This window comes from Microcaecilia unicolor, chromosome 2, assembly GCF_901765095.1.
Source record: "Microcaecilia unicolor chromosome 2, aMicUni1.1, whole genome shotgun sequence".
NCBI classification, from domain to species: domain Eukaryota; kingdom Metazoa; phylum Chordata; class Amphibia; order Gymnophiona; family Siphonopidae; genus Microcaecilia; species Microcaecilia unicolor.
The window spans coordinates 559,021,532-559,049,506 of record NC_044032.1 but is presented as its reverse complement, the minus strand read 5'-3'; the positions used below and the strand labels follow the sequence as shown (position 1 = coordinate 559,049,506).

The 27,975-nt window shown below is 42.8% G+C and overlaps 1 protein-coding gene across 2 annotated transcripts in view; it reads right to left on the bottom strand.

The window, feature by feature from the left end:
- KIAA1211 (KIAA1211 ortholog) overlaps positions 1-27,975 on the bottom strand; it is a 179,525-nt gene that overhangs the window by 26,114 nt on the left and 125,436 nt on the right. For both annotated transcript variants that reach the window (XM_030191407.1, XM_030191408.1), the window contains 3 exons: positions 25,627-25,686; positions 20,373-20,555; positions 8,478-10,896 (listed from right to left, as the gene is read on the bottom strand). In XM_030191407.1, the coding sequence (XP_030047267.1) occupies positions 8,478-10,896; positions 20,373-20,555; positions 25,627-25,686 (2,662 nt within the window). The remainder of the gene's footprint in view (positions 1-8,477; positions 10,897-20,372; positions 20,556-25,626; positions 25,687-27,975) is intronic.

The following is a 27,975-nucleotide window of genomic DNA, read 5'->3' as shown; positions in this document are numbered from 1 at the left end:
AGAGACATCTATGGTTCTGCTCTAGGTGGATAGCAGAGACCTCGTGGGTCTACTAAAATATTTTACTTTGACTCATGAATGCCCCCATAGTTTCTAGAAGAAATGAAGGGATGTCCTGACCAGGGAGATAATAGTACGAGGAGACCCTAGTCCTGTTTGACATTGTTTGGCTCTAATATCCTGGCCACTGCATCAAGTTCTGCAGACCTGCCAAGTCTCCCACATTGAGTGGGAGACTCCTGCTTTGGCGGGTCATATCCCGCACTACCGCCAAAGTGGGAAAGTCTCCCACTGATAGGGGCGGTCCTGTGAGGCACTGAGTCTGCCGCACTCCTCTGGCATCTTTCCCTTCTCACTGCGACAACTCCCCAAATTTCAGTGGGGATAACTGTTGTTGTAATCTGCCTTGGGAAGCCTGGTGTTAAAGATGGAATATACTGACATTAAATGGAAGTAAAATTAAACTGTCCTTTTATTGGGGCACATGGAATCACATCTGCATCTGTTTTGTAGAAGTTTACATTTAGATTCACAAACTGATTATTCTGTTTTGAACATGTTTCAGGATAAGTAGTTTTAAAATAAAAATAAATATTTTGTTTCATGCAGATCTCTTATGTTTAAACATAACTAAAGGGGTTTTGGACACAGGTCCGAGGCTTTTGGGAGGAGCGACTGGGGCTTAGGATTTCAGGGACAGTTGAACAATTGCTTTTAGATATCCCGGGGTCCTTTAGAGGGCTGAATAAATTTGAAACAATATTGCTTAGAAAGATGAGTTTACTGGCCAGGAAATGTATATTACAGTACTGGACAATTAAAGATCCTCCAGCATATTGGCACTGGAGAAACCAATTGCACCAGCTGGCTTCTTGGGAGGCTAGAGAATCTCGGCTCTCAAAGAACAAGAGAGTCACGTTCTTGGCTGTTTGGGGTCCTTATTTGCGAAGTCTAAGCCATAGAGGTCGTAGTTTACTCTTAAATGAAGGATAATTCCATGGATTATACTGAATAGATCTCCAGGTCTGGGGGAGGGAGGGAGGGAGGGGGGAAGAAGAGGGGGGTTGGGGGGAGGGTGGGGGTTGGATAAGTTTAATCTGATGAGAGTAATATTAAACAGGTTGTATTTAAAAAAGCAAAAATGATACATGTTTATTGACTAATGATTGTATAATTAGTTTGAAGATTGATGAATGTTAAATGCAGAACCTTGTATGGCACCGTTTATGTTCTTGCAATTTCAATAAAAAAACGTTTAAATATAAAACATAACTAAAGGGGCTAACGCACTCCATTGGTTTTTTTTATCTTTTGTTTTTGTGATGACTTATACTGTACCAAAATTGAAAATTCTTATCTCTATGTGGTTGATAATAAACCAGTGCCACAATTTTGGAGTGGGCTTAAGCTCAAAGTGAGGGGGCCAAGGCTCCCTTGCGTTATGTCCCTGAGGGACTAGATGCTAGAATATTTTCTGGAATGGCAGTGGGACTGAGGTGTTTCAGGGGGCAGAGCTATGAAGTAGAGTGGGCAGAGCCAAGGAAGAATGGGGCATGGCTGGGGGGGGGGGGGGGGGGATGTACTTAAAATCTCCCTCTCAAAAATCAGGACCCCTTAGCAGCTCTGGCTCTATGAAGAGAAGGACTTTGGCTAGCCCAGCCATAGTATCAGGAGGATAGTAAGAAGTGACAGATTTGTTAAGGCTTTTGCTGGAAGGTGTAAGCTGGAATGGGGAACCAGCACACCACTGCTTCTAAGGAGAAGAGAGGACTTGTGCAGCTAGAGGAAAACTGAAGTGCATCAGAGGACACTAGTCCTGAGAAAACAGCAGAGGTCTATGAGAGAATAGCCAAATAATGAAAATAAATGACAGCAGTGATCATATCAAAATTTAAGCCAGCTCTGGAGATGTACAGGAGACAGGAGGAAAAAGGAATCCCTTAGCATTTGGGGAGTCCTGAAAGAGAACAAAGTGAATGCATTTGCTGTTATTTGTTTGCTTTATGTCTGATGATCTGATATTATTTGTGTGAATGTTGTCCTTTTTGCTTAAAGACTATCTTTGAGCAAACATTTGGTTCAGACCTCATTTATCACCTGGACTGAGTAGAGTGCCTTTGGAGAATGGAGAATGTGGACTGTTTTGCCAACAGTCCCCCAGTGATACTGATCCCAACCAGGACCCACCAACCAAAATGTATATATTATAAGTAAAGTAACCCTTCTAGGACTGATCTGGGCGAGAAGGGACTGCAGACACAAAAGGTGAATGGGATCACAGACACTGATGAAAGAAATGTATGGTGTATGACTACACAGCGTTTACCTAATGCTGCGCAATCTCAGGACAGAAATAGTATTGGCTGGATTCCATAAATTGTGCTAAAAAATGGATGCCAGAAAAGATCAGCATTGAGTATGCTTCTACAAAGAGCATGCACCCTTTATAGAATCATGCTTAGCGTTTATTTCTGCACCATAACTTTGGGTGCCAGACTTATGCCTGCTGAAACCTGATGTAAACGCTGGTGCCCAATTAGGCGCACTGATTCATCATTATTCAGTAACAACGTGTGAAACCTTTTGGAGCACCCCTGACATGCCCATGCCCCTCACATAGCAAACAACAGCAGAGGAGATCAAAGGAAGACCTCATATCAAAAATGTTCAAGGAAACTATATTTAAATCTTCTTAACGGCTCGACACGGCTTGTGTTTCGGCCCAAATGGCCTGCATCAGGAGTCTAGAAGATCTACACATAAATGGTATATGGCCTCAATAGTCTCTTATATGGACCAAGTGGACCTAAAATTGCTCAGATAATTTACAAATATAACTTATCTTCAGATAAGAAAGCAAAGGTCCCAGCATGCAGAACTTAGAAATGCATCTTGGAGCACCGCGTCTGTGTTCATGAGCTCCAAGACACATTTCTAAATTCTGCATGATGGGACCTTTGCTTTCTTATCTGAAGATGTTATATTTGTGAATTATCTATTTTACTCCACTTTATTCGAACTGCTGTGACCCCTAAGGAAGGCTGTGTGCCGAAACACGGCCCATATAGGGTCTTTATATCAGTATATTTGGCAAATAAACTCTTGGATACTCTTACTCCTTGTTTGACTCAGTCATTTGGAACTCTCCTCACTGTCACCCTTGTTGGCGCTGCATGACTGTTTGTGAAATTTGTGAGGACCCCCTTTTTTCTTGCTTGAATAGATTTTAAACTCTGTTGAGCAGAGACTGGCTCATACATGTTTTATGTTCAGCACTGCACATGTCTAGTAGTGCTATAGAAATGATAGTTATATACATTTACTATATTTACTTATCACTTGAGGAACTATGGAGAGAGACAGCATCCTGGGCCTCCACAGCCTCCATAAAGTAAAGACTTTTTGTTATTCCCTTCTGCCTTTGCACATGAGATTCCTGGCCACCATTCCCACCCTGATATTCAAAATCGGGTTCCTTGGTGTTTACAAATGGGAAGAGTGTTCTTGATGTTGTAGTGGGTGATCTTCTGGATGGTGTGGTTTAGTATAAGCTGTAAGGTGGATTCAAAAGTGAAGGACCTAAAGTTTAGGAAAATTAACTCTGCTAATATGAGGAAGTACCTCAAAGATTCATTAGTCTGATGGGAAATCAAGAGAAAGTAGAAGAGCAGTGGGCAAACCTGATATATTGTGCAAGCAATGAACTCTTTGTTAGAAAAGTAAATAAAGGCAAGAAGAAAAAGAGGCCAATATGGTTTTCTAAAGAATTAGCTAAGAAAGCAAGGGGGGGAAAAGGTTTAGCCATCATAAACTACACGAGTTTGCAGAAACAATGATATAAGAAACAATATCTGGAAAAGCTAAGAGAACCTGGAAAAGTAGTTAGGAAAACAAAGAAGCAAATAGAAAAAATATAGCTAATACAGTAAAACAGGGAAACAAGACTTTTTCCTAGATATATTAGTTTGCAGAGGAAGCGCAAAAGTGGTATTATCAGACTCAAAAATGAAGGGGAGGCTGGTAAGGGAAAGGTGGAATTGCTTAGGAAATATTTGTGCTTGATATTCACTGAGGAATGGCCAGGAGTAGGTTGGCAGCAAATGAACACAAACAGAAATGGTACTGAGGTAGATTTCCAGTCAAATTCAGAAGACTGTTTTCATGAGGAGCTAACTAAAATAAAAATAGACAAAGCAATGGGACCAGATGAGACATATTTGACAGTATTGAGGGAACTCTGACCCTTTCAGTGCCTCTTAGAGTCAGGAGTGATTCTGGAGGGCTTCACAAAACTGGAAGTATAGAAGAGGCTGGGATCAGTTTGTTTGACCATGGTAGTGAGTAAATTAATGGTATAGTGCAATTTCTGGAATCCAATGGAATACAGGATCCAAGGAGCATGGATTTACTAGAAATAGGTCTTGTCAGACAAATCTGATCAATTTTTCTGACTACTTGACCACAGAGTTAGAACAGGAGAGAGCTCTAGATGTGGTGAACTTGAATTTCAGCTTGGCCTCTGACACAGTTCCACATAGGTAACTTATAAATAAACACTGCACCCTTGGTATGGGCCCAAAAGTGACTGAGTGGGAGATGACAAAGGGTAGACAGATTTTATTTTATTATTTATTGCATTGGATGTATCACAATTGGTCTAAGAGCGGTTTATGCCATTCCACTTAAACAGATGGAAATATACAAAATATTAACACTAGCTGTTTATGTTTAGGCCCCATCCTTGGAATGTTTCCTTCTAAAAGGATATATTTTGGCTGCCCATTGATATCCAATCTATAGATATGTTTTTTTCTGGCCACAGATTAAAAATTAAAACATTTTGAATATGGACTTTGTTGTTTGTTTTTTAGTATAATCTCTTAGGCTTCTGCGGCTGGCGTTGTGATTGTTGCAATTGTCTTGATCTTGCCGCATCTGAGTAAGTAGAACTGACGTTTCAGCCATCATGCTGTGGCTTTCTTTGGAGGTTTTATTACATAGTCCATTAGTAAGTGGAAAGCATGATGGGAGTGCAGGAACATATTACTGCAAGCTCTGGGATGTTTGTGACTTTGCAGCTACCTGGAAAGCAGAATAAGAAAAGTCTTACCATATACTGGAGAGCAAACTAATGCACCTAAACAATGTCCAGTGTGAGTGAATAAAACCCTATATTGATTATATAAATAGTTGGGTGAACAGATCCTAGACGACCATGCAATAAGTGAAATTTTATTGCATGTAACTTCTTCCTAATCACAGAGCTCAGTTTTCTTGACTGTTTCATAAACCAAAGCAAACTATACAGCTAAAGTGAGACACTGAGGTTTGCCACTTATAATTTAGTATCTTGTAAATTGATTTTTTAAACTAGATGCTGTAATTGTCAACCTTTCTGGATTAGGAGACATCTAGACTTAGACTAGTGCTATTTTTGATCCCATGTGACTGTCCATTTGTATTGGCTTCAGTTCTTATTATCCCATTTTCAGTCTGCATCTTATAACCCACTTGGTAATCTAGTCCTTATTTTGTTGCTTTTATTTTCTATTTTAGCCACACAAGAAATCAGTACAGTGCTCTAGTTCCATAACAGCCCTGTATTGGATGCATGTGGAAGCTAGAAAAGATCATGATTAAGGGGGCAATTCTATAACTGGGTGTTCCATTTAGATGTCCCAATGCTGTATGGTGAGAGCCTATTCTATAACAATATCTGGGTGCCTAAATTCCATTGTAGAATTTAGGCATCAAATTAGTGTGATCCAGCATCCGTGCACCTTGCATTTAGGCACCAGCAGTTATGCCAGCCATAGAGCTAAGGACATGAAAAGACTTGAAGCAATTCAGAGAAAAGCAAAGAGAATGGTATGAGATTTGTGCCACAAGATATATGAGAAGAGACTTGAAGTCCTGAAGATGTATACCTTGAAGGAAAGGAGAGACAGGGGTGATATGATACAGACATTCCCATAGTTGAAAGGTATTAATCTACAAACAATCCTGGAGCCTACTCAGGAATAATGTCAGGAAGTACTTTTTCATGGAGAGGGTGGTAGATACCTGGAATGCCTCCTGCGGGAGGTGGTGGAGATGAAAATGGTAACAGAACTGAAAAATGCATAGGATAAACACAAAGGAATCCTGTATGGAAAGAGAATGGAACTAAACAACCTTAGCTGTGCTTAGATTGCAATTCTAGTATTTGGGAAACAAAGCCATTGCCAGGCAGACTTCTACAGTCTCTCTTGATATTCAAAAGCATTTAACCAGGCAGGACTGGCACCTGGCCAGTTAAATGTCCCATAACCGGCTATCTACAAATTTTCAGTACACAAGGCTGGCCATGATCCGTTGAAAATTTGCAGTTAGCAGCTAGCGACTTATACCGCACGATATAACCGGCTATCTGCCGATTTTCAGCATGAGTTTGGCAGCCATATTTGGCCATATCAATACCTGGAATATCTCTGGCTGGTTCAAACTTAACTAGCTAGTGCTGAATATCAGCTTGGCTGGTTAAGTTGAACCGGCCAAAAATAAACCAGATATTCAATGCTAGTCACCGGAAATGGCCTGGCATTGAATATTCAGGATCAGCGCCGACCACGGGGGTTAGCCAGGCTAATGCCTGTGATTTGATATTGGGCCTTCTGTGCCGTGATCATGGCTGGATGGATTGGAGTAGAACTTGACAGCTTCAGTAGTTTGGGAACAAGGCCAATGCTGGGCAGACTTCTTTGGTCTGTGCCATGAAAATGGGAAGACAAATCAAGTTTAAGTATGCATATGTGGTATCACATTATACATTATGCTATGAGTTTATCTCATTGAGCAGATTGGATGGACTGTACAGCTCTTTATCTGCCGTCATCTACTATGCCACTATCCTGCTTATTTTCGAAGGAGAAGGCTGGCCATCTTCCGACACAAATCGGGAGATGGCTGGCCATCTCCTAAACCCGGCCAAATCGGTATAATCGAAAGCTGCTTTCTGTCACAGGGCTGGCCAAAGTTTAAGGGGGGCATTTTGGCAGGGTACGGAAGGCGGGACAGGGCATGGTTAAGAGATGGCCGGCTTCGGCCGATAATGGAAAAAAGGCCGGCTCTGACGAGGACTTGGCCGGCTTCACTTGGTCCATTTATTTTTAGGACCAAGCCTCAAAAAAGTGTCCCAACTGACCAGATGACCACCGGAGGGAATTGGGGATCACCTCCCCTTACTCCCCCAGTGGTCACCAACCCCCTCCCCCCCCCCAAAAAAAAAATATTTTTTAAACATTTTTGTGCCAGCCTCTATGCCAGCCTCAAATGTCATACCCAGCTCCATCACAGCACTATGCAGGTCCCTGGAGCAGTTTTTAATGGTTACTGCAGTGCACTTCAGGCAGGCAGACCCAGGCCCATCCCCCCCCCCCTACCTGTTACACTTGTGGTGGTAAACGAGCCATCCAAAACCCACCACAAACCCACTATACCCACATGTAGGTGCCCCCCTTTACCCTTTAAGGCTTATGGTAGTGTTGTACAGTTGTGGGTAGTGAGTTTTTGGGGGGCTCAGCACCCAAGGTAAGAGAGCTGTGCACCTGGGAGCAATTTGTGAAGTCCACTGCAGCACCCCCTAGGGTGCCCGGTTGGTGTCCTGGCATTTGAGGGGGACCACTGCACTATAAGTGCTGGCTCCTCCCATGACCAAATGCATTGGATTTGGCCGGGTTTGAGATGGACGCCATTAGTTTCCATTATCGGCAAAAAAACAATGGCGGCGATCTCTAACGCCGGCCCAAATGTTGAGATTTGGCTGGCCCCAACCGCATTATCGAAACGAAAGATGGCTGGCCATCTTGTTTCGATAATATGGTCATGTGTGGCGCTTTCCGGGGCCGGCCTTAGAGATGGCCGCCCATATAGATGGCCGGCCCCGTTCGATTATGCCCCTCCACGTAAATACAGCAGGGATGCATGTAACTTACAATATTCTGTAAATTATGCATTTAATATCCTGCCTATGTAAACATCCCCTTGCATTTACATACTATGGCACTTATGCATGCCCTTACAGCACAGCGTGAAAGGGCACCAGTGCATCTAAATGCAGGCAGCAGTTTATAGAATTGCCTTTTAAGTGGCTACTTTGCTAATGCTTTAAAGACATCCCATTCGTCAGCCCTGAATGTACTGCAATGAAATAAAAGCAGACCATGCAATGCACCCAAAATTTAGTGTCGCAATAGATAACTGCTATCAAAACTGGATCATATAGTTCCACCAAATTAACCAGCTATTGTGGCCACTTTGGGATATTAAACTCCCCCCCCCCCCCAAAAATTACCACAACATCTGGTTATTTAGGTGGAACTTTAATTCAGGTTTCATTGCAAAAACAGATCAACATTCAAAGTACCTGACAACTACAAAAGCCTTTAGGCCTGCTTCGTGCGACATGCTTATTGTGACTGTAGGAACCTGTGATGTACCTTTTCTTATCAGCTCAGGTTTTCTATCGGATTTTTCTCTCCACGGAATGTTGAGGGATGGGAAAAAGGATTTCTTTTCTTTTATTTCTTCCTCTTCAGTCCTGACATTCTGGGGAGGTGGGGAGACGGAACTCACAGCATTGTCCTCTCTTTTCCTTTCTATCTCTGTATCAGTGCTTGCAACTTTGTGGGCTGCCACGTCGGCCAAATTTGATCTGTTGTGCCTAGCATGAGGAGAGGATGGTGGGGTGTGGCTGGGGGGTTTTGGAGCAACTACCGGTTTGGGCAGAAACTGTGGTTTTGATGCAGTCTTTTCATCGCTAATGGAAGAAAGACTACTGCTAGTAGGTGACGGAAAGGATGCAATAGTGGAATGAGAGCTACCACACACATTACTTGAAGAGATTTTAAAAAAGATGTTTGGCAGTTCTTTGTCTGTAGATGCCAGCTGCTTTCCAGACACATAACTAGGTTCCCTTTCACAGTCTGCGGTAATCCAAGAGCTAGGTACCCCGTCAAAACTGTCCCCAGCGCTATACCTTTTCTTTTTCTTTTGTTCACTCTGCTGATCAGAGTGAAAACGTAAGGAGTAGTTTGTCCTTCTTAACTTTATTCCAAAGGGAGGCATTTTCTCCTCTACATTTTGCACTGCCTTTTCTGGTTGCCTCACAGCAGCAGTCAGTTGAGTTTCAGATTTAGTTGGAGATTCGGACTGGAGCGATGCTTTGCATGGAGATTGAGGGAGGCTGGGAACAAGGAATGAAGGAAGATCTTTGGCAAACTTACAGCCTTCTGTACTATCCATTATCTTAACCTGCTTTGCAACTGTACTTGTGGACACCATAGATGTGTCTTCTGTACCTCCTAAAGTAGTATTGACAGTCACATCCTCAGTATGGCTGTCACATAGCGTTGTCTTGTCATCAGTACTGTCTTGTTCTGTTTGTTTGACTGTATCTGTGTGATCCTTATTGTCATTAGCTTTGACTGTTTCTGAAAATTTCTGCCATGCAGGTGTTATAGAGAATTTTGCACTTGCTGACAGGGTTTTCCTTAAGTTACTGTGGGAATTCCCTTTCCCTTTAGGTGTCCAATCATCACTGTATCTACTAAGACCCTTCTGGTCGTCTTCAAGGATTTTTCCATTTTCTGCATTTTTGAGGATCCTAGACCTAATAGAAACCAATTCATCCAATGTGGACTGAGTTTCCAGTGTTTCAGATGTTAACTTTGTCTTACTGGTGCGAGATACGCTTTCATGGGTCACTTTAGATACATTTTCCATGGTTGATATGTCCATTGTTTTCCTTTCTTCTGTCAACCCAAGTATAGATTTGCAAGCCATATCTTTAATCTGGTTCAGGTTTACTGCAGGACCACAAAGCTGAGCACCAGTGACCAAAATAGCTGTGTGAGGAACACATAAGGCAGATGGGAGAGCATGAGAAATCTTATTGGATTTAGTGGGTTCATTTACTTCTGAGGAAAGCAATAATTCTTTGACAGGTGTAACTGGGCTTAGATTCACTTTTTCAAATATAATTTGCTTTTCTCCTGATGACACTTTAAATGTGTATGATTTTGGCATTGTTTGCCTTTGGTCCAGCTCTTGCCACCTCATTTCTTCACCCATTTTTTCTTTTTCTTCCTGTTGTCTGAATACTTCCGATTGCTGCTGTTGCCATTGCATTTCCAGAAGTTTCTGTTCTTCTATGTTCTTTTGTTTCTGTTCTTCGATTTGTTGTCTCTGTGCCTCTTGTTTTCTCTTCTCTTCCTCCTGATGCTGTTGCTTTTCAATCTCAAGGCGCTTTTGTTCTTCCAGCTCGTGTTGTTTCTCTTCTTCCTTTTGTCTACGTTCTTCCATTTCATGTTGCATTTGTTCTTCTTTTCTCCTCTTCTCTTCAAACTGAATTCGTTTTTCTTCTTCTAATTCATGTTGTCTCTGTTCTTCTTGTTTCCTGTACTCCTCCAACTCTCGAAGTCTCTGTTCTTCCTGTCGCCTGCACTCTTCCAACTCTCGACATCTCTGTTCCTCCTGTTTCAGCCTCTCTTCTTCTTGTCGCTTCTGCTCTTCTATCTTGAAACGTTTTTCTTCTTCTATGAGCTGCTGCCTTTTTTCTTCCTCCAAGCGCCTTCTCTCTTGTTCTTTTCTTTGTTCCTCAAGCTCCTTACATCTTTGATTTTCTAGTCTATTTTTTTCTTCAGCTTCTGCCTGTTGTTTTTTCTCCTCATTGTCACAAAGTCTTTCATATTCTTCTGTCCTTCTTGTCTCTTCTTCTATATCAATCTTTTTTTGCCTTTTCATGTCATGATTTTGGTCTGCTGAAATATGTTCATTCTTTTCTTGTCCTGTCTCCTTGTATGGTAGGGTTTCTGTGTGGTTTTCTTCAGACTCCATATCTGTTACATTTTGTAGATCCTGAGGGAGTGAAACAAAAACACACCTTACAATCTTTATAACATGATCTGAACATGGCAATATTTACAAGGCTTTTACTAAATGGGTCAATGTGCAAACTTGCTGGCAAGTATATTTAAAAAAAATTCAGTTGGGCATTAAAAAAAATACATACATTCAGCACCGCTATTCAGATAGGTGGCAGCACTGAAAATATATGGAGAGTGTTTGCCGCTAGCAGCTATATGTATGGAGTGGCATTTTTAAAGCATGTACAAAGTGGAACTGAGACATCTTGGTAAGGTTCATCTCAAGTTATGCTAGTATTTTAGAACAGTATCTGTCGATGTAAAGCCTGTTCTAAAATATATCCAAGAATAGACTTGTATACATTGGTTACATGCAGCCAGAGCATCCATTTCACAAGCATCAACCTCTAAAATATCAACAAAAAAACAGTGCAACATAAATGTGTAAGTGCTGGTAGTTCAGAATCTATCTATCTATCTATCTATCTATCTATCTATCTATCTATCTATCTATCTATCTATCTATCTATCTATCTATCTATCATCACAGGCACGTGTATATATTAGCCATTTTACGAAGATACACATCTATGTTGCTGAAGCTCTCACAGACCTATGTATGCTTTACCAATATCATTTTTGGAAGGCAGCAAGAAACACTAGGGGAGTAAGGGGGCTACCATCCCGTATCCCTCCAGTGGAGCACTGCACAAAGGAAGCACTTTTCTGAAACCTACAGTAGATGTCCTGGGAAGCAGGGGTAAATCCCTCTCACAAGGCAACAGAAGGTTGCATCAGAGGGGGTTGGAACACAGAGGGAAGGAACCAGGGCAGATTACAGGTAGCAGTGATAAATCACTGCCACTGCTGGTGACCTCTAGTAGTAAAGTAACAGTAGGATGTACATGGTGAGGTGGGGGGGGGGGGGGGGGGGAGAAGATGAGAGAAAGAGAGGGCGGCCCTGGGCTCTTTTACAGGCTTGCTCAGTGGTAGTTACATCTCTTCTAACAATGTTGTTCTCATTGGTCATAAGTTGGGAGCTTATGACCCCAGTGGAGGAGTAGCCTAGTGGTTAGTGCAGTGGACTTTGATTCTGGGGAGCTGGGTTCAATTCCCACTGCAGCTCCTTGTGATTCTGGGCACTTGACCCTCCATTGCCCCAGGTACAAATAAGTACCTATATATACTACATAAACCACTTTGAATGTAGTTGCAAAAAAAACAATACAAAAAAGGTGGTATATCAAGTCCCATTCCCTTTCCCTTTCCCTATATATAACTCATGAATGAAGAAACTGAGAATTAGCTATGGAATATGTTTGATATATATGGATAGCATTTGTTTGAAAATATCCTACCTCATAGATTTACTACTACTACTACTTATCATTTCTAAAGCGCTACTAGACGTACGCAGCGCTGTACACTTGAACATGAAGAGACAGTCCCTGCTCGACAAAGCTTACAATCTAATTAGGACAGGATAAACAAGAGATAAGGGAATATTAAAGTGAGGATGATAAAATAAGAGTTCTGAACAAGTGAATACGGGTTTGGAGTTAAAAGCTGCATCAAAAAGGATGGCTTTTAGCTTAGATTTGAAGACGGTCAGAGATGGAGCTTGACATACCGGCTCAGGAAGTCTATTCCAGGCATATGGTGCAGCAAGATAAAAGCAATGGAGTCTGGAGTTAGCAGTGGAGGAGAAGGGTGCAGATAAGAGAGATTTACCCAGTGAACGGAGTTCACCGAGGAAGATTTGGGAGTGATACCGGTGCTGGAAATGGTATTCGAAGCTGACGAGTCGGAGCAACTTAATGAATTCTCTGTAAACCTGGAGGATGTAAAGGGGCAGTTCTACAAACTGAAGAGTAGCAAATCTCCTAGACCGGATGGTATTTATCCCAGAGTACTGATAGAACTAAAAAATGAGCTTGCAGAGCTATTGTTAGAAATATGTAATTTATCTTTAAAATCGAGTGTGGTACCGGAAGACTGGAGGGTGGCCAATGTAACACAGATTTTTTAAAAAGGTTCCAGAGGAGATCCGGGAAATTATAGACCGGTGAGTCTGACGTCGGTGCCAGGCAAAATGGTAGAGACTATTATTAAGAACAAAATTACAGAGCATATTCAAAAGCATGGATTAATGAGACAAAGTCAACATGGATTTAAGGAAGGGAAATCTTGCCTCACCAATCTACATTTCTTTGAAGGGGTGAACAAACGTGGATAAAGGTGGGCCGGTTGATATTGTGTATCTGGATTTTCAGAAGGCGTTTGACAAAGTACCTCATGAAAGACTCCAGAGGAAATTGGAGAGTCATGGGATAGGAGGTAGTGTTCTATTGTGGATTAAAAACTGGTTAAAAGATAGAAAACAGAAAGTAGGTTTAAATGGTCAGTATTCTCAATGGAGACGGGTGGTTAGTGGGGTTCCCCAGGGCTCTGTGCTGGGATCGCTGCTTTTTAACATATTTATAAATGACCTAGAGATGGGAGTAACTAGTGAGGTAATTAAATTTGCTGATGACACTAGTGAGCTTATTTTCGAAAGAGATTGTCGGCCATCTTCCAACAGAAATTGGGAGATGGCCGGCAATCACCTGATCCCGGCCAAATCGGTATAATCGAAAGCCGATTTTAGCCGTCCCCAACTTTTCATTGCGGAGCCAGCCAACCTTCAAGGGAGGGTACAGAAGGCGGGATGGGGGTGTGGGGGTGTGGTTACGAGATAGCCGGCTTCACCCCATACTGGAAAAAAGATGGCTGGCTCAGATGAGCATTTCGCCAGCTGCACTTAGTCCATTTATTTTTAGGTCCAAGTCACAAAAAAGTGCCCCAATTGACCAGATGACCACCGGAGGGAAATGAGGATGACCTCCCCTTACTCCCCCAGTGGTCACCAACCCGCTCCCACCCAAAATAAATTTTAAAAAAAAAAGTTTTTTTGCCAGCCAAATGTCATACCCAGCTCCCTTACAGCAGTATGCAGGTCCCTGGAGCAGTATTTAGTGGGTGCAGTGTACTTCAGGCAGGTGTACCCAGGCCCATCCCCCCCTACCTGTTCCACTTGTGGTGGCTAATGTTGAGCCCTCCAAAAAAAACCAAAACTCACTGTACCCACATGTAGGTGCCCCCCTTCACCCCTTAGGGCTATGGTAATGGTGTAGAGTTGTGGGGAGTGGGGTTTGGTGGGGATTTGGGGGGCTCAGTACCCAAGGTAAGGGAGCTATGCACCTGGGAGCTATTTGTGAAGTCCACTGCAGTGCCCCCTAGGGTGCCCGGTTGGTGTCCTGGCATGTGAGGGGGCCAGTGCACTACAAATGCTGGCTCCTCCCATGACCAAATGCCTTGCATTTCGCCGGGTTTGAGATGGCTGGGCCCGGTTTCCATTATGGCTGAAAAACAAAATACGGTTGGCTCCGCCCCCTTGCGGAGCCGACCCCGAAGATGGCTGGCGCCGTTCGATTATGCCCCTCAAAGTTATTCAAAGTTGTTAAATCACGGGAGGATTGTGAAGAATTACAAGAGGACCTTACGAGACTGGGCGTCTAAATGGCTGATGACATTTAATGTGAGCAAGTGCAAAGTGATGCATGTGGGAAAGAGGAACCCGAATTATAGTTACGTCCTGCAAGGTTCCACCTTAGGAGTCACAGACCAAGAAAGGGATCTAGATGTTGTCGTTGATGATACGTTGAAACATTCTGCTCAGTGTGCTGCTGCTGCTAAGAAAGCAAATAGAATGTTAGGTATTATTAGGAAAAGAATAGAAAACAAAAATGAGGATGTTATAATGCCTTTGTATCGCTCCATGGTGCAACCGCACCTCGAATATTGTGTTCATTTCTGGTTGCCGCATCTCGAAAATGATAAAGGAGATGGGACGACTTCCCTATGAAGGAAGGCTAAAGCGGCTAGGGCTCTTCAGCTTGGAGAAAAGACGGCTTAGGGGAGATATGACAGAGGTCTATAAAATAATGAGTGGAGTTGAACAGGTAGATGTGAAGCGTCTCTTCACGCTTTCCAAAAATACTAGGACTAGAGGGCATGCGATGAAGCTACAATGTAGTAAATTTAAAATGAATCGGAGAAAATGTTTCTTCACTCAACGTGTAATTAAACTCTGGAATTCGTTGCCAGAGAATGTGGTAAAGGCGGTTAGCTTGGCGGAGTTTAAAAAAGGTTTGGACGGTTTCCTAAAGGAAAAGTCCATAGACCATTGGTGGGAGGCGGGGCTGGTGGTTGGGAGGCGGGGATAGTGCTGAGCAGACTTACACGGTCTGTGCCAGAGCCGGTGATGGGAGGCGGGACTGGTGGTTTGGAGGCGGGGATAGTGGTGGGCAGACTTATACAGTCTGTGCCAGAGCCGGTGGTGGGAGGCGGGGCTGGTGGTTGGGAGGCGGGGATAGTGCTGGGCAGACTTATACGGTCTATGCCCTGAAGAGGACAGGTACAAATCAAAGTAGGGTATACACAAAAAGTAGCACATATGAGTTTATCTTGTTGGGCAGACTGGATGGACCATGCAGGTCTTTTTCTGCCGTCATCTACTATGTTACTATGTTATTAAATGGACTTGGGGAAACTCCACTATTTCTGGGATAAGCAGTATAAAATGTTTTGTACTTTTTTGGGATCTTGCCAGGTATTGTTTTTATCCCCCCTCTGTTAGACCTCTTTCTGACTCCGTCACACGGGGGACTAAAGGTACTTAGTTCATATATCAGGTTCTGTATAGTTTCTCTAACCTCCATTGTCACCCAATCATAAGGGGGTGGCATTAGGAGCCGTAATTGAAAACTAATTCCCATAACTACTGCTTTCTGTCCAAAACTGAGTATCACTTGTATGTGATCTACCTTGTAGGCTAAATGTTAGGTAAAGAGAAGATAGAATCAATAAAAATAGAGACAGAGATAGGTTTAGATAGATAGGTACATTTTATTTCTTACCCAAACACAAGTCTTCCAGTTGATACAAATACAGACATCAGATTCTGGGTTTATCTGCACAGCGCCCTGCCGTCTGAGAGAAGCGTTGGGGAGGAGACCAAAACTAAGGCAAAATCTCCCCTCTTTTATACACAAACCTCTCCATAGAAGTGAATGGTGAGAAACCTTGCTCCTAATCTTTCTCACTTTCTGAGATCATACTTTCCCACGCGGTCTTATCAGCATGTTTTGGGAAGCGTTGAGATAACAGTTTCACATCTCCCTGTTGCAATACTTTTCACACCATCTTAAGAACTCTGTATGACCTCTGTATCATTTTATACAAAATTAATAAGCTCCATTTTATTCATCTGATCCATCATTCTTTCATTACAGGTGCTGTATTTGATTTAAAAAGTTGTACCAGTTTGTGTCAGGACTCATTGTTCAGACCTGCTTTTTGCAGATTCTCAAATATTAAATCATTTACTTGTTGTTTGGCCTAGTCAGTACTTTTTCAGTTGTTTTAGGCTGCATAGCTTTGGCCATCACTATTCCAGTGGTAGCCTTAAAGCCAGGCCATATATTAACAGTATTTGTGATCTGGATTGGCCACTGTTGGAAACAGGATGCTGGGCTTGATGGACCTTTGGTCTTTCCCAGTATGGCAATACTTATGTACTTATAAAGTGCATCAGAGAGTCCACACAGGAGAGAAACCATTTGCATGTATAGAGTGTGGTAAAAGCTTTGGTCAGAAGGCAAACCTCACAATGCACCAGAGAATACACACAGGAGTAAAACCACATACATGTTCTGAGTGTGGTAAAAGCATTAGTTGGAAAGAAAACCTCACACGGCATCAGAGAATCCACACAGGGATGAAACCATTTACATGCACTGAGGAAGTAAAAGCTTCAGTTGCATTGGGATAGATAATTAGGAAATGTACACTCTTGCTATGAAGTATGGAAAAATAGCACTCTGGTATTTAGATATATGTAATGAGACCTCCTTTTTAACTATAGATCCGAATTCAAAGCCCAAATCTAATGATAAACAACAGACACAAGGCTCAGATTTTATTTAAAAAAATAGAAAGCTTGGCATCAGGTAGAATAGAGGAAAAGTGACATCCCAGGAAAGCAATAGAACATCCTTGGGAGCACTGCAGTGGACTTTATAAAATGCTCCCAGGTACACATCTCACTATTGCTCCCTTACCTTGGCTGCTGAGCCCCCCCCAAAAAAAAACCCACTACCCCCAACAGTACATCACTACCATAGCCCTTACAGGGGAAGAGAGCACCATTATGTAGGTACAGTGGGTTTCTGGTGTGTTTTGGAGGGCTCACAGTTTCCTCCACAAGTGTAATAGGTAGGGGGAGGTAAAAGCCTGGGTCCACCTGTCTGCAGTGCACTGCACCACTACTAGATTACTCCAGGGACCTGCATGCTATTCTAATGGACCTGAGTATAATATCTGAGGCTGGCAAGTAATATTTTTAATCACATTTTTGGGGGGTGGGAGGGAGTTAGTGACCACTGGGAGGGGGGGGGTAAGAGGAGGTGATCCCTAAAGGGCTTTGATCCTGGGGTAGTGGGTTCAATTCCCACTGCAGCTATTTGTTGTAAAAACAGGTCTAGCTCAAAACGTCAAAGTTTCAGTCCTGTTTTTGTTTTGTTCCATTTTGGCTGAAAAACGTCTAAGTCTTAGGAACGCCCAAGTCCCGCCTTGAACACGCCCCTGGCACACCCCATTGAGATTTAGACGCACTTCTGACGGACTTCAGAGGAAAAACATCTAAAAAGAGGTTTTGAAAATACCAAGTTGGACGTTTTTGTGAGAAAAATGTCCAAATGCAGACTTATGTCACTTTTTGGACATATTTCTCTTTTGAAAATTAGCCTGATAGTAACCTATGGAACTTTGTAAGTCCTGCTTTGAAAATGAGTCCCATGGTCATCATCTTACCCGGTATTTAGAAATGAGACAAAATGGACAACTTTATAACAGGTAATTCTTACTGAGATCAACAGCTATGCTTATAGATGCAGAAATATTTAGATAATTCCTCACATAGAGGCCCTTTTAATAAGCAGCAGTAAAAAGTGGCTTTACTGTGCTCTTACCAGTGGCATAGCTATGGGGGGGTCATGGGGGCCTGCCCCCCCCCAATTGGCTCTGAGCCCTCTGGTTTGGCTGGCAGGGGTCCCCAACCCCTGCCAGCTGAAGCATTTGTCCAGCGCTAGTCTCCACCGCATTGTCTGCCCTGCTCTTCCCCCTCATGTCGCGTGTATTCTCATTTTAGTGTCTCCTGAGGTTGCCAAGGAAGCGAAACATGGATTCATGTTGAGACTAAGACCCAAGCTGAGTTCAGCAGTGTTACTGGTCAGCAATTGAATCACTCATTCTTATCATTGGGGTGTTTCCTAGTCTGGTGATTTAATTACATCAACAGCATATAAGACTGTGCATTCTGTAATATGTTTGGGATATCTTTTGGAGGAATTGAGATATAACATCTACACTGTGATTTTTGGAGGAATTGGATGATCATATCTACACAGCATCAATTGTATTTTGCTCACAAAGTGGGGAGGATCAAGAAGGATCACAGCATAAATTAAGAGGGACGATGTCTCAATTGATGATATTATTGATTGTCAGCAAGTGTTGCTAGTTTTATCACTGGGATAGTTCACAGAAGTTGGCGGATTCAAGAGACTATGATTGCAGGTAAGTACATTCTTTAAATTAATTAATTCATTGGACTGCAATGGAATATGGTGGATGATGAAGAATCACTTGCCGATATCAATGTTGATGATCTCAGTTTGATGAATGGTTTTTTTAAGAATTAGTTTGTTAATTTAATAAGGGGTATGATTTTAATTTTCTATAAGTGACCTTTTGATTAATACCAATGAATATGTATGAGATAGATTTGCATATCAAGGAGGCAATGTATGCAAATTGATGCCATGAATATTCATTGTGGACATCCGGAAAATCTGACTGGGTGAATATTCATGGCATCAATTTGTATACACTGCCTCCTTGATATGCAAATCTATCTCATACATATACATTTTTATTTAGAGCTGTTTCTGTTTACTGTCATATTTTTGGAAAATCACATTTCAGACTCCAGTACTAAACTCTATTTCTCATAACAAGAATAAATACGGGGGACGAAATTCAGCCTTCGGCAATCAGCATTTATGAAGATGCTGGTTGCCGCTTCAGTGGGTGGTTAGTGGCAATATTCAAATCGCTAACCGATAGTTAACTAGTCAGTGCAGTACAGCCTTTGTCCTTATTTTAGCTAGCCAGCTATCTGGTCAGCGATTTTAATATCTCTATTAACGGGATATCTTCCAGCTCCTCCCAGGCTCCACCCATGGACTTCCCAGCACTGTCTGGATAGTGCCGAGGTGGTCGGTGAGAATATTCATTGGCACTGTGCCATTAGCATTGGTGAATATCCCACTCAGCATATACCTGGTTAGAGGTTAAGGGGCATATTATATAAGTAGCACCTAAAAATCAGCACCAAAAATTTTACGCACTTAGGGGCCCTTTTACTAAGACACATAGGTGTGTACGTGCATCCTAGGCGCGTCAGTTTTGAACTACCACCTGGCTACCGCGTGGCCCAGGTGGTAATTTCATTTTCTATGCACGCCCATTACCCGCGCCGGAAATTTCTGTCACACAGCGCTAACTGGGTGGTATTCAGCATTGTACGCGCGCTGACGATCACCGCCTGGTTAACGCGTGAGACGTTACTGCTAGGTTAATGGGTGGTGGTAGTCTCAGGTCCAAAATGGATGCATGGCAATTTTTAATTTGCTGCATGTCCATTTTCGGCTAAAAAAAACCAAAGGTCTTTTTTGTAGGTGCACTGAAAAACGCATGCGTCCAATACACGTGTCTACACCAGTGCAGGCCACTTTTCGGTGCAGCTTAGTAAAAGGACCCCTTACCATAATTCTATAAAGAGTATGCATCCTTTATAGAACCACATTTAGGCCTGCTGTGAGCAGTTAGGTGTAATTTGGCCATATTCTATATCAACATGCATAACCTTTGGGAACACCCCTATCCACGCCCCTAAATATGTTTGTGCATTAGGATTTACACACACATCTTTAAGAATACGATATATGCGTAAATCCTAAGTTATTGCCAATTAGTGCTGATAATTGGTAGTTATCACCTAATTGTCAGCGCTGATTGGCTTGTTAATTAAGTTACGCACATTAAATTGGGTGCATGCCCAGCTTAACGTGTGTAACTCGTAGCACCATATATAAAATCTGGCCTTATCTGCTTTTGAATATCGGCAAGACAACATTCTTGTTATCATGCAGAATGTAGAAATACTATAATTTTGTTAACATATTAGATACAATTTCGCTTGAGGAGCATAGTGCATTATGGAAGTACTATGGTTAAACTTTTAAGTGTCAGATCTAATCAGTGACCTGACAAAAGTCTAATATTAAAAAGAATAAAGTTAAATACCTTTGTAGATCGTCTGTGTTTCTTTGACAACCTCTGGTGTCGTGGCTTGACTAGGAGCTTATGTTTAGCAGCGCTGTTGTCTAAGCGAGCTCCTGCCTGAGGAACATCATCGAGATTAATAGATTCAATAGTGCCAGAAGAAGCCAGAGATCGCTTTGCATGAGATGATCTAAAAGGAGTGACCTACAGATAAAAAAAGAAAATGCACACATTAGAGACATTGAGCGCCAGCATTTAAAGATGAACATTATTGGTACTTTTATGTTAAAAAGATTAGAATAGCAAAGCATATCTTGTGTGCAAATTTTAAATAGATTATTCAAATTCTGTTTATTTCTTTATTTGCTGTTAGCATTATAGCAGAGTACAATAAAACATTGCAAAATGTAATGTGAATTATGGTAGCTTATAAATAGAGGTATTCAGTGATCGTATTTGATGATCTTAAGGTGGCCAAACAGGTCGAAAAGGTGATGGCAAAAGCAAGAAGGATGCTTGGGTGTATAGAGACATGAATGGCCAATAGGAAAAAGGAGGTTATGATGCCCCTGTATAAAGCTCTGGTGAGACCTCATTTAGAATATTTTGTACAATTCTGGAGACCACACCTTCAAAACGATATAAACATGGTGCAACCTCACCTTGAGTACTGCATTCAATTATGGTCGCAGTATCTCAAAAAAGATGTGGAGGGGCATAATCTAACGCGAACGCCTATCTCCATGGGTGTCTATCTCCGAAAACGGGTACGTGAAGAGGAGGGACAGACCGTATTTTTTAAAAAAAATGGACGTCTTTGTTTTGTTTCGAAAATATGGTTTGTACGGACCAAATACCATGGATTTGTTCGTTTCTGAGCTGGGCGGTTTTTTGTTGTTTTTTTTTTTGCGATAATGGAAACTAAAACCGGCCAGCTCAAAAACGTCCTAATCCGAGCCATTTGGTCGTGGGAGGGGCCAGGATTCGTAGTACACTGGCCCCCCTGACATGCCAGAACACCAACTGGGCACCCTAGAGGTCAGTGCGGTGGACTTTCGAAACAGCTCCCACATGCATAGATCCCTTACCACGGGTGCTGAGCCTCCAACCCCCTCCCCCAAAACCCACTACCCACAAATGTACAACACTACCATAGCTCTTAGGGGTGAAGGGGGCAACTACATGTGGGTACAGTGGGTTTTGGAGGCCTCCCATTTACCAGCACAAGTGTTACAGGTAGGGGGGATGGGCCTGGGTCCGCCTGCCTGAAGTGCACTGCGGTACCCACTAAAAGTGCTCCAGACCTCTAGGACTTATTGCTGCTGTAGAACCTTGGTACACCAGTTGACACCTGAAGACTAATGTCTCCGAAAACGTCCTGTATTCGAATAAGCACGTTTACTCACAGTTAACTGCAGATCTGATGATGTGCCCCACTGGCAAAGAGTCTCCCTGGTACTGAGATTAGCAGTAGGTCAGAGCTGGCAGAATGCTGTACAATCCCCACTTTCAGTAACGTGGGTAACAAATGAAAGAGAGCTAAAACTGGCTTACAAAAATGGCCACTACCTCATGGACTACCAGAAACAAAACAGGGCACAAGCACCATGGGAGTAGAGCCTACCAACTACCAACATCGTGAGCATTTAGCACAAGCTAGTGGAATCACGGAGCCCAATATCCTACACCCACCACAATGGATTGCTGATGTGACTCTGCAGTGTGCATAACAGAAAAGGTGTCACACTCACCCGAGAACCACATCAGAACCAGGGAAAGGCTGTCAGAGGATAGAACACATTCTGCTGTCATGGAGGTGGGTACGGCATTTGAGGATGGCATACAGGCTGGGAATAAAGTTTGTAAAATGGGTTTTTTTTTTGTGGGAAGGGGTTAGTGACCACTGGGGAAGTCAGGGGAGGTGATCCCTGATTTCCTCCAGTGGTCATCTGGTCAGTTGGGGCACTTTTTTGGGACTTGGACCTGAAAAAAAAGGGTCCAAATAAAGCGGACCAAATTCTCGTCCAAAACGCCCTTCTTGTTTCGATTATCAGCTAAAGACGCCCATCCCTCCTCGGCCGATAACCATGCCCCAGTCCCGCCTTCACCACGCCTCCGACACGCCCCCGTCTACTTTGTTCGTTCCTGCGACGGAGTGCAGTTGAAGACAACCAAAATCGGCTTTCGATTATACCGATTTGTTCGCCCACGGGAGATAGACGCCTATCTCCCGATTTGGGTCGAAATATGTTTTTTTTTTTATACCCCGCACTTTCCCACTCATGGCAGGCTCAATGCGGCTTTCTCTTTCGAAAATAAGCTGGATAGTAAATTAGAAAAGGTTCAAAGAAAAGCGAACAAAATGATAAAGGGGAAGGGGATGGAAGCACAGGAGACAGCTCTGTGGGTGCTGTGGGGTGCTTGAGGGGTCCTTTTACAAAGGCATGCTGAAAAGAGGCTTGCGGTAGTGTAGGCGCAGGTTTTGGACGCGCGCAGAATCATTTTTCAGTGTGCCTGTAAAAAAGGCCTTTTTTTTTGTCCCGAAAATGAACGTGCGGCAAAATCAAAATTGCCACGTGTCCATTTTGGGTCTCTGACCTTACCACCAGCCATAGACCTAGTGGTAAAGAATTTGGATGGTAAGAACTTACGCGTGTCAGATGCCACTTGGCACATGTGCGAAAATATTATTTTTCAGACGCACATCCGAAAATATTATTTTTCAGATATGCTTAGCGGACGCACACCAAAAATGAAATTACCTTAAAAGCCATGCAGTAGTCGGGTGGTAAGTCCATTTGGCGTGTGTTGGGCGCACATAGGCACCTACGTGGCTTAGTAAAAGGGGCCCTGAGCACCCTCAATATTGAGAAAATTCCTTGTATGTGTTCACTGCTGTAGCTTATATAGGTGCACATCTTAAAGCAGGAAATGGAAATCACTCTCTTGATGTCACAATAGTGAATCCACAAACAGGCAATTTGTTGCTGATCCTCGAAGCCAATTCAAACTGGCTGCTGAGAGTTGAAGTGACCTCGTGAGACTTCAACTCTCGGTGGCCATTTTGACGGCGCAAAGGATCAGCAACAGGAAGAATGCATGCAGGGCAGCGTTCTGGGCAGGAAAGAGGCTGCTCTTTCCTGCCCCGAAGAGGTCACTAGACCACCAGGGCAGTAGTAAGGGGAGGGGGTGACGGGGAGGGGGGGCGATGGGGCATGTGACGGGGGGAGGGGAAAATGTGACAGGGGGTGGGGCAAGGGTGTGACGGGGTGTGAAAGGGGGCAGGTGGGGTGTGTGGTGGGGGCGGTGCATGTGTCCTCCTTTTTTGGGGGACAAAATATGGTAACCCTAGTTAAGCACTATTAACAGCTCTTAACAAGCAGCAACTAGCACTAATTGGCAAAAATTAGAATTTACTCACATACATTGCTAAGCATACTCTGTAATGTGCTGCGCCTAAATTCTAATGTGCACATGTAAAAAGGGGCATGTTTAGGGGTATGGAAATGGGCGTTTTCTGGGCATTCCAAAATCTACACACATTGTTATAAAATATGGGCCAGTGCGCATACATCTACATGCAGGGATTTACACTAGCTTTTCATTGGCATAAATGGACGCACGTAGATTCAGTCGCATGAACTATGCTTAAGCGATTTACAAGTGGTATTTAGAATATGCTTAGGCGTAATTGACTAGTGTGTGTTCATTTTTGGTGCCATATATATGTGCGCCTAAATTCTAAAGTGCACATGCAAAAAGGGGCATGCTTAGGCGGAAGAGGTCACTAGACCACCAGGGCACTAGTAAGTAAGGGGAGGGGAGGCTAGCAATCTGCCCGTTTGTCCGGATTTCTGGACAAACGGGCAGGCTGGCCAGCCTGCCCATTTGTCCAGAAATCCAAACGGGCAGATTGGCAAAACTCGTCCGGTTGCCCGGACATGCCCTCAAAAAGAGGACATGTCCCGGTAAATCTGGACATATGGTAACCCTATGCTTAACAGGTCATTAAAACAATTAATCTACATGCATAGTTATAAAATACACTTAGCACGTAACTCTAGGTGCGCAATTTAGAATCCAGGGGTAAGTGTTCCTATATTAACTCAGCGTTAGCCAGTTAGTGCATGTTGAGAACATTTCCACACACATTCTCTGCTCATGACACACCCCCCTAAAAAATATTTTTTTTTAAATAGTAATGTGCGCTAGGAGCCCTTTTACTAATGTGAGGTGGACCTACTGCTCAGTTAAAGGGCATTACTGCGGGATGCACTGAGGTGTCCCATGGTAGTTTGGCCAGCAGTGTACGCTACTCCCGCACATTACCGCATGCTACTTGATTACTGCAGGAGTAGAGCAGGAGCCCTTACCGCCTGCTAAATAGGTGGTGGTAGGGGCTCCTGGCAGTAATGGCCACACGCTAATGGGGAAATTAGTGCATAGCCATTAAAAAAAACCCCAACCGTGGCCATTTTTCAGCCACACTAGAAAGAGGCTGGAGTGTGCGGCAACGCCAGCCACTTTCTAGCATGGCTTGATAAAAGGACCCCTTAACGCGCTAACAGGTAAAATACCACAAAATGTTTTAACGTGTTTTGTCATAGCTTGTTTTTCATGCGTTAGGCACACGTCAGAGCTCAATGCCCTTTAGTAAAAGGGCCCCAGAGACAGCAGAATTTAATTCTGTCAATATGCATTATTTATTTACTTATTTATTTTAAATGTTTATATATTGCTCCCCCAATTACATTCAATTGGATTACAATTTTAAAACATATATTAGAAGTTAAAGCAAATTAAAATACAATACAATTTGACAAATTTGATCACTCAACAGAGGCCCTAAACCCTAGTACTATTAGCATTAGAAGTTTTACATTTGCAATGCCATGAGATGACTTTCTGAGGACCTTCAAATTTCATGCTACTGGGAGTCTACTTGACTTCGCCAAAGAAGGAAAGAGAAGCCGACTCACAGAAAAAGAAATCCAGAGAGCCAAAAGAAACAAATTTTACACAGAAAAATATTCCAACATTCATTGTATAAAACTAATAAAATAATTAGGGGCTCGTGGAAAGTTCTCAGGCTTCTCAATCTCTTGTGTTGCGCAACTGCTAATCTCAGTTGCAAATTACCATCCCACCACGCAATATGTCGAAAATTATGAGAATATTCTGCTCATTACCGAAGCATTCAAGACCACTACAGGACATACTGAGAAATTAGTGCAAGGATAGATGAGACATAAGTATATTATTTGAATTTCATTACCTTTTCCTCTGCTTCTCTTCCCATCGCAGAATGAGTCAAGAAGTCTGAAGAATCCCTGGGCTGGAAAACAAATAGAAATTTCCAGGTTTGAAGAATACAAAAAAAAACCAAAGCAAGAGGGATATTATCTTTACATAAATCCCCCACCTTTTTAGCATAAAAGGATTCCCCTTGGCAAAATAATACTTGCTTCTATCAGAAGGGCACTGGCATGATTACACCAGTGGATTATCATATCAGTGACTCTGAGTTAGTGTGTCCCAGAAATTAGTAGCATTAGTCATTTTCACTTCCCTATCCTACTAATAATTATTCCTATAGCGCTACTAGATGTACACAGCACTGTACACATTATCCCCCAGATTCGGGTTGTATTCTGTATTGTGCGCACAACTTAATTATTTTAACAAGTTAATCAGCGCTGATAATTGCCAATTAACAAGTAATTATTGACACTAAATGGCTTGAATTAGAATTTACACGCAGAACTTGCTAAGCGTATTCTATACAGTGATGCGCGTAAATTCTGATGTGTGCTGCTGAAAAGGGGCATGGCCATGGGCGTGCAATGGACAGATTGTGTGGGCATTTCTATAAATTATGCACACTGTTATAGAATACACCTGCTCTGTGCTGTTAAATGTATACATTTTTGATCTTGTTTCATGGTAGTTCTATTATTAGGTTTTAATTTACTGTTTTCAAGTTTACCTCATTTATTGTACATATGTTTATTCTTGATTATTTTACTATTGTTATGCTGTTAACAAAATTATAAGTTTTATGTTAAACTGTACCTGCTGTACACCGCCTTGGGTGAATCTCTTCATAAAGGTGATTAAAAAATCCCAATAAATAACTTAGTCGCCGGCAAATTCCCACGACTAGATTTAGTCGCGTAGATGGGCCCTAGGCGTATTCTATAAACTGTGCCTAACTTTAGGTGTAGTTTATAGAATACACCTAGGTGTATTTTTTTCGGTGCTGATTTTTAAGGCACCATATATAAAATCTAACCCTATATGCAGATATTTTCTTTGTCCCTAGTTGAGCTCACAATCTAAGTTTTTGCACCTGAGGCAATGGAGAGTTAAGTGACTTGTTCAAGGTCACAAGAAGCTGCAGTGGGAACTGAACCCAATTTTCCAGGATTTCAGTCCACTGCACTAACCATTAGGCTACTCTTCACATTCCCCTGAAGACCTCACTTTCCCATTGTTTTTTCAGCTTCCTGATAGTAGCCCAGCTATTCTTACTGATCCAGGCTTCAGGTGACTGAACAAAAGATTTGCTCTTCCTTTTGATAGATGTTATGCACTTCACAGTAATTGAATTATGAGAAATGTATGATAGACAGTAGCTATGGTTGAAACAATTACTGCTTGCAAGTTTCAAACTTTTGTTAAATCAGCACCTTTGTGTGCATGTACCTTGTGTCACATAGTGGGGCATAATCAAACAGGGCGCCCAAGTTTTCCTGAGGACGTCCTCGCAGGATGTCCTGGCGAAGGGGCGGGGAAACCCGTATTATCGAAACAAGATGGGTGGCCATCTTTCATTTCGATAATACGGTCGGGGACGCCCAAATCTCAACATTTAGGTCGACCTTAGAGATGGTCGTCCCCGGTTTTCGGCAATAATGGAAACCGAGGACACCCATCTCAGAAATGACCAAATCCAAGCCATTTGGTCGTGAGAGGAGCCAGCATTTGTAGTGCACTGGTCCCCCTGACATGCCAGGACACCAACCGGGCACCCTAGGGACTTCACAAATTGCTCCTAGGTGCATAGCTCCCTTCCTTGAATCAAGCAGATGAATCCATTACGAGTGGGTTGTGTCCATCAACCAGCAGAGGGAGATAGAGAGCACTGAAAAACCATAGTGCCTCATGGCCAGCTAGCGCCATCTGCCTCTTCAGTATTCTCTATCTCCCCAGCAGGGTGGACGCAGCTTATTCAAGCTCCTTCAGAAATCTGCCTGTTGCTGTTGCTGTAGCAGGGGTGTTGTGGCTGATGGTGCCCACTTTAAAGGCACATAGGTATGCCCTTTCCCTGCCTTACCCGGCCCCCGATGTGGATGTAGACACATAGGCAAGCCCTGTCTCTGTCTTTGCCCATGATGGATGGAGGCACATAGGTTCGCCCTTTCACTGCCTTTCCCACGCTACTGATCCTCCAGAGTGGAAAACGTTGCCTCTTGCGCTGTTGCCTCTAACTTTCCTCACAGCGTCAACAACAACAACAACAAAAAAAAGTCGCTTCGCACTGTAGCGCTGCGATCCAATAAAAGAGGCTTTCCTTCAGTTTGTGCAGCAGATCGGAGCTCTGTCGACTCGATCCGGAGAGGTA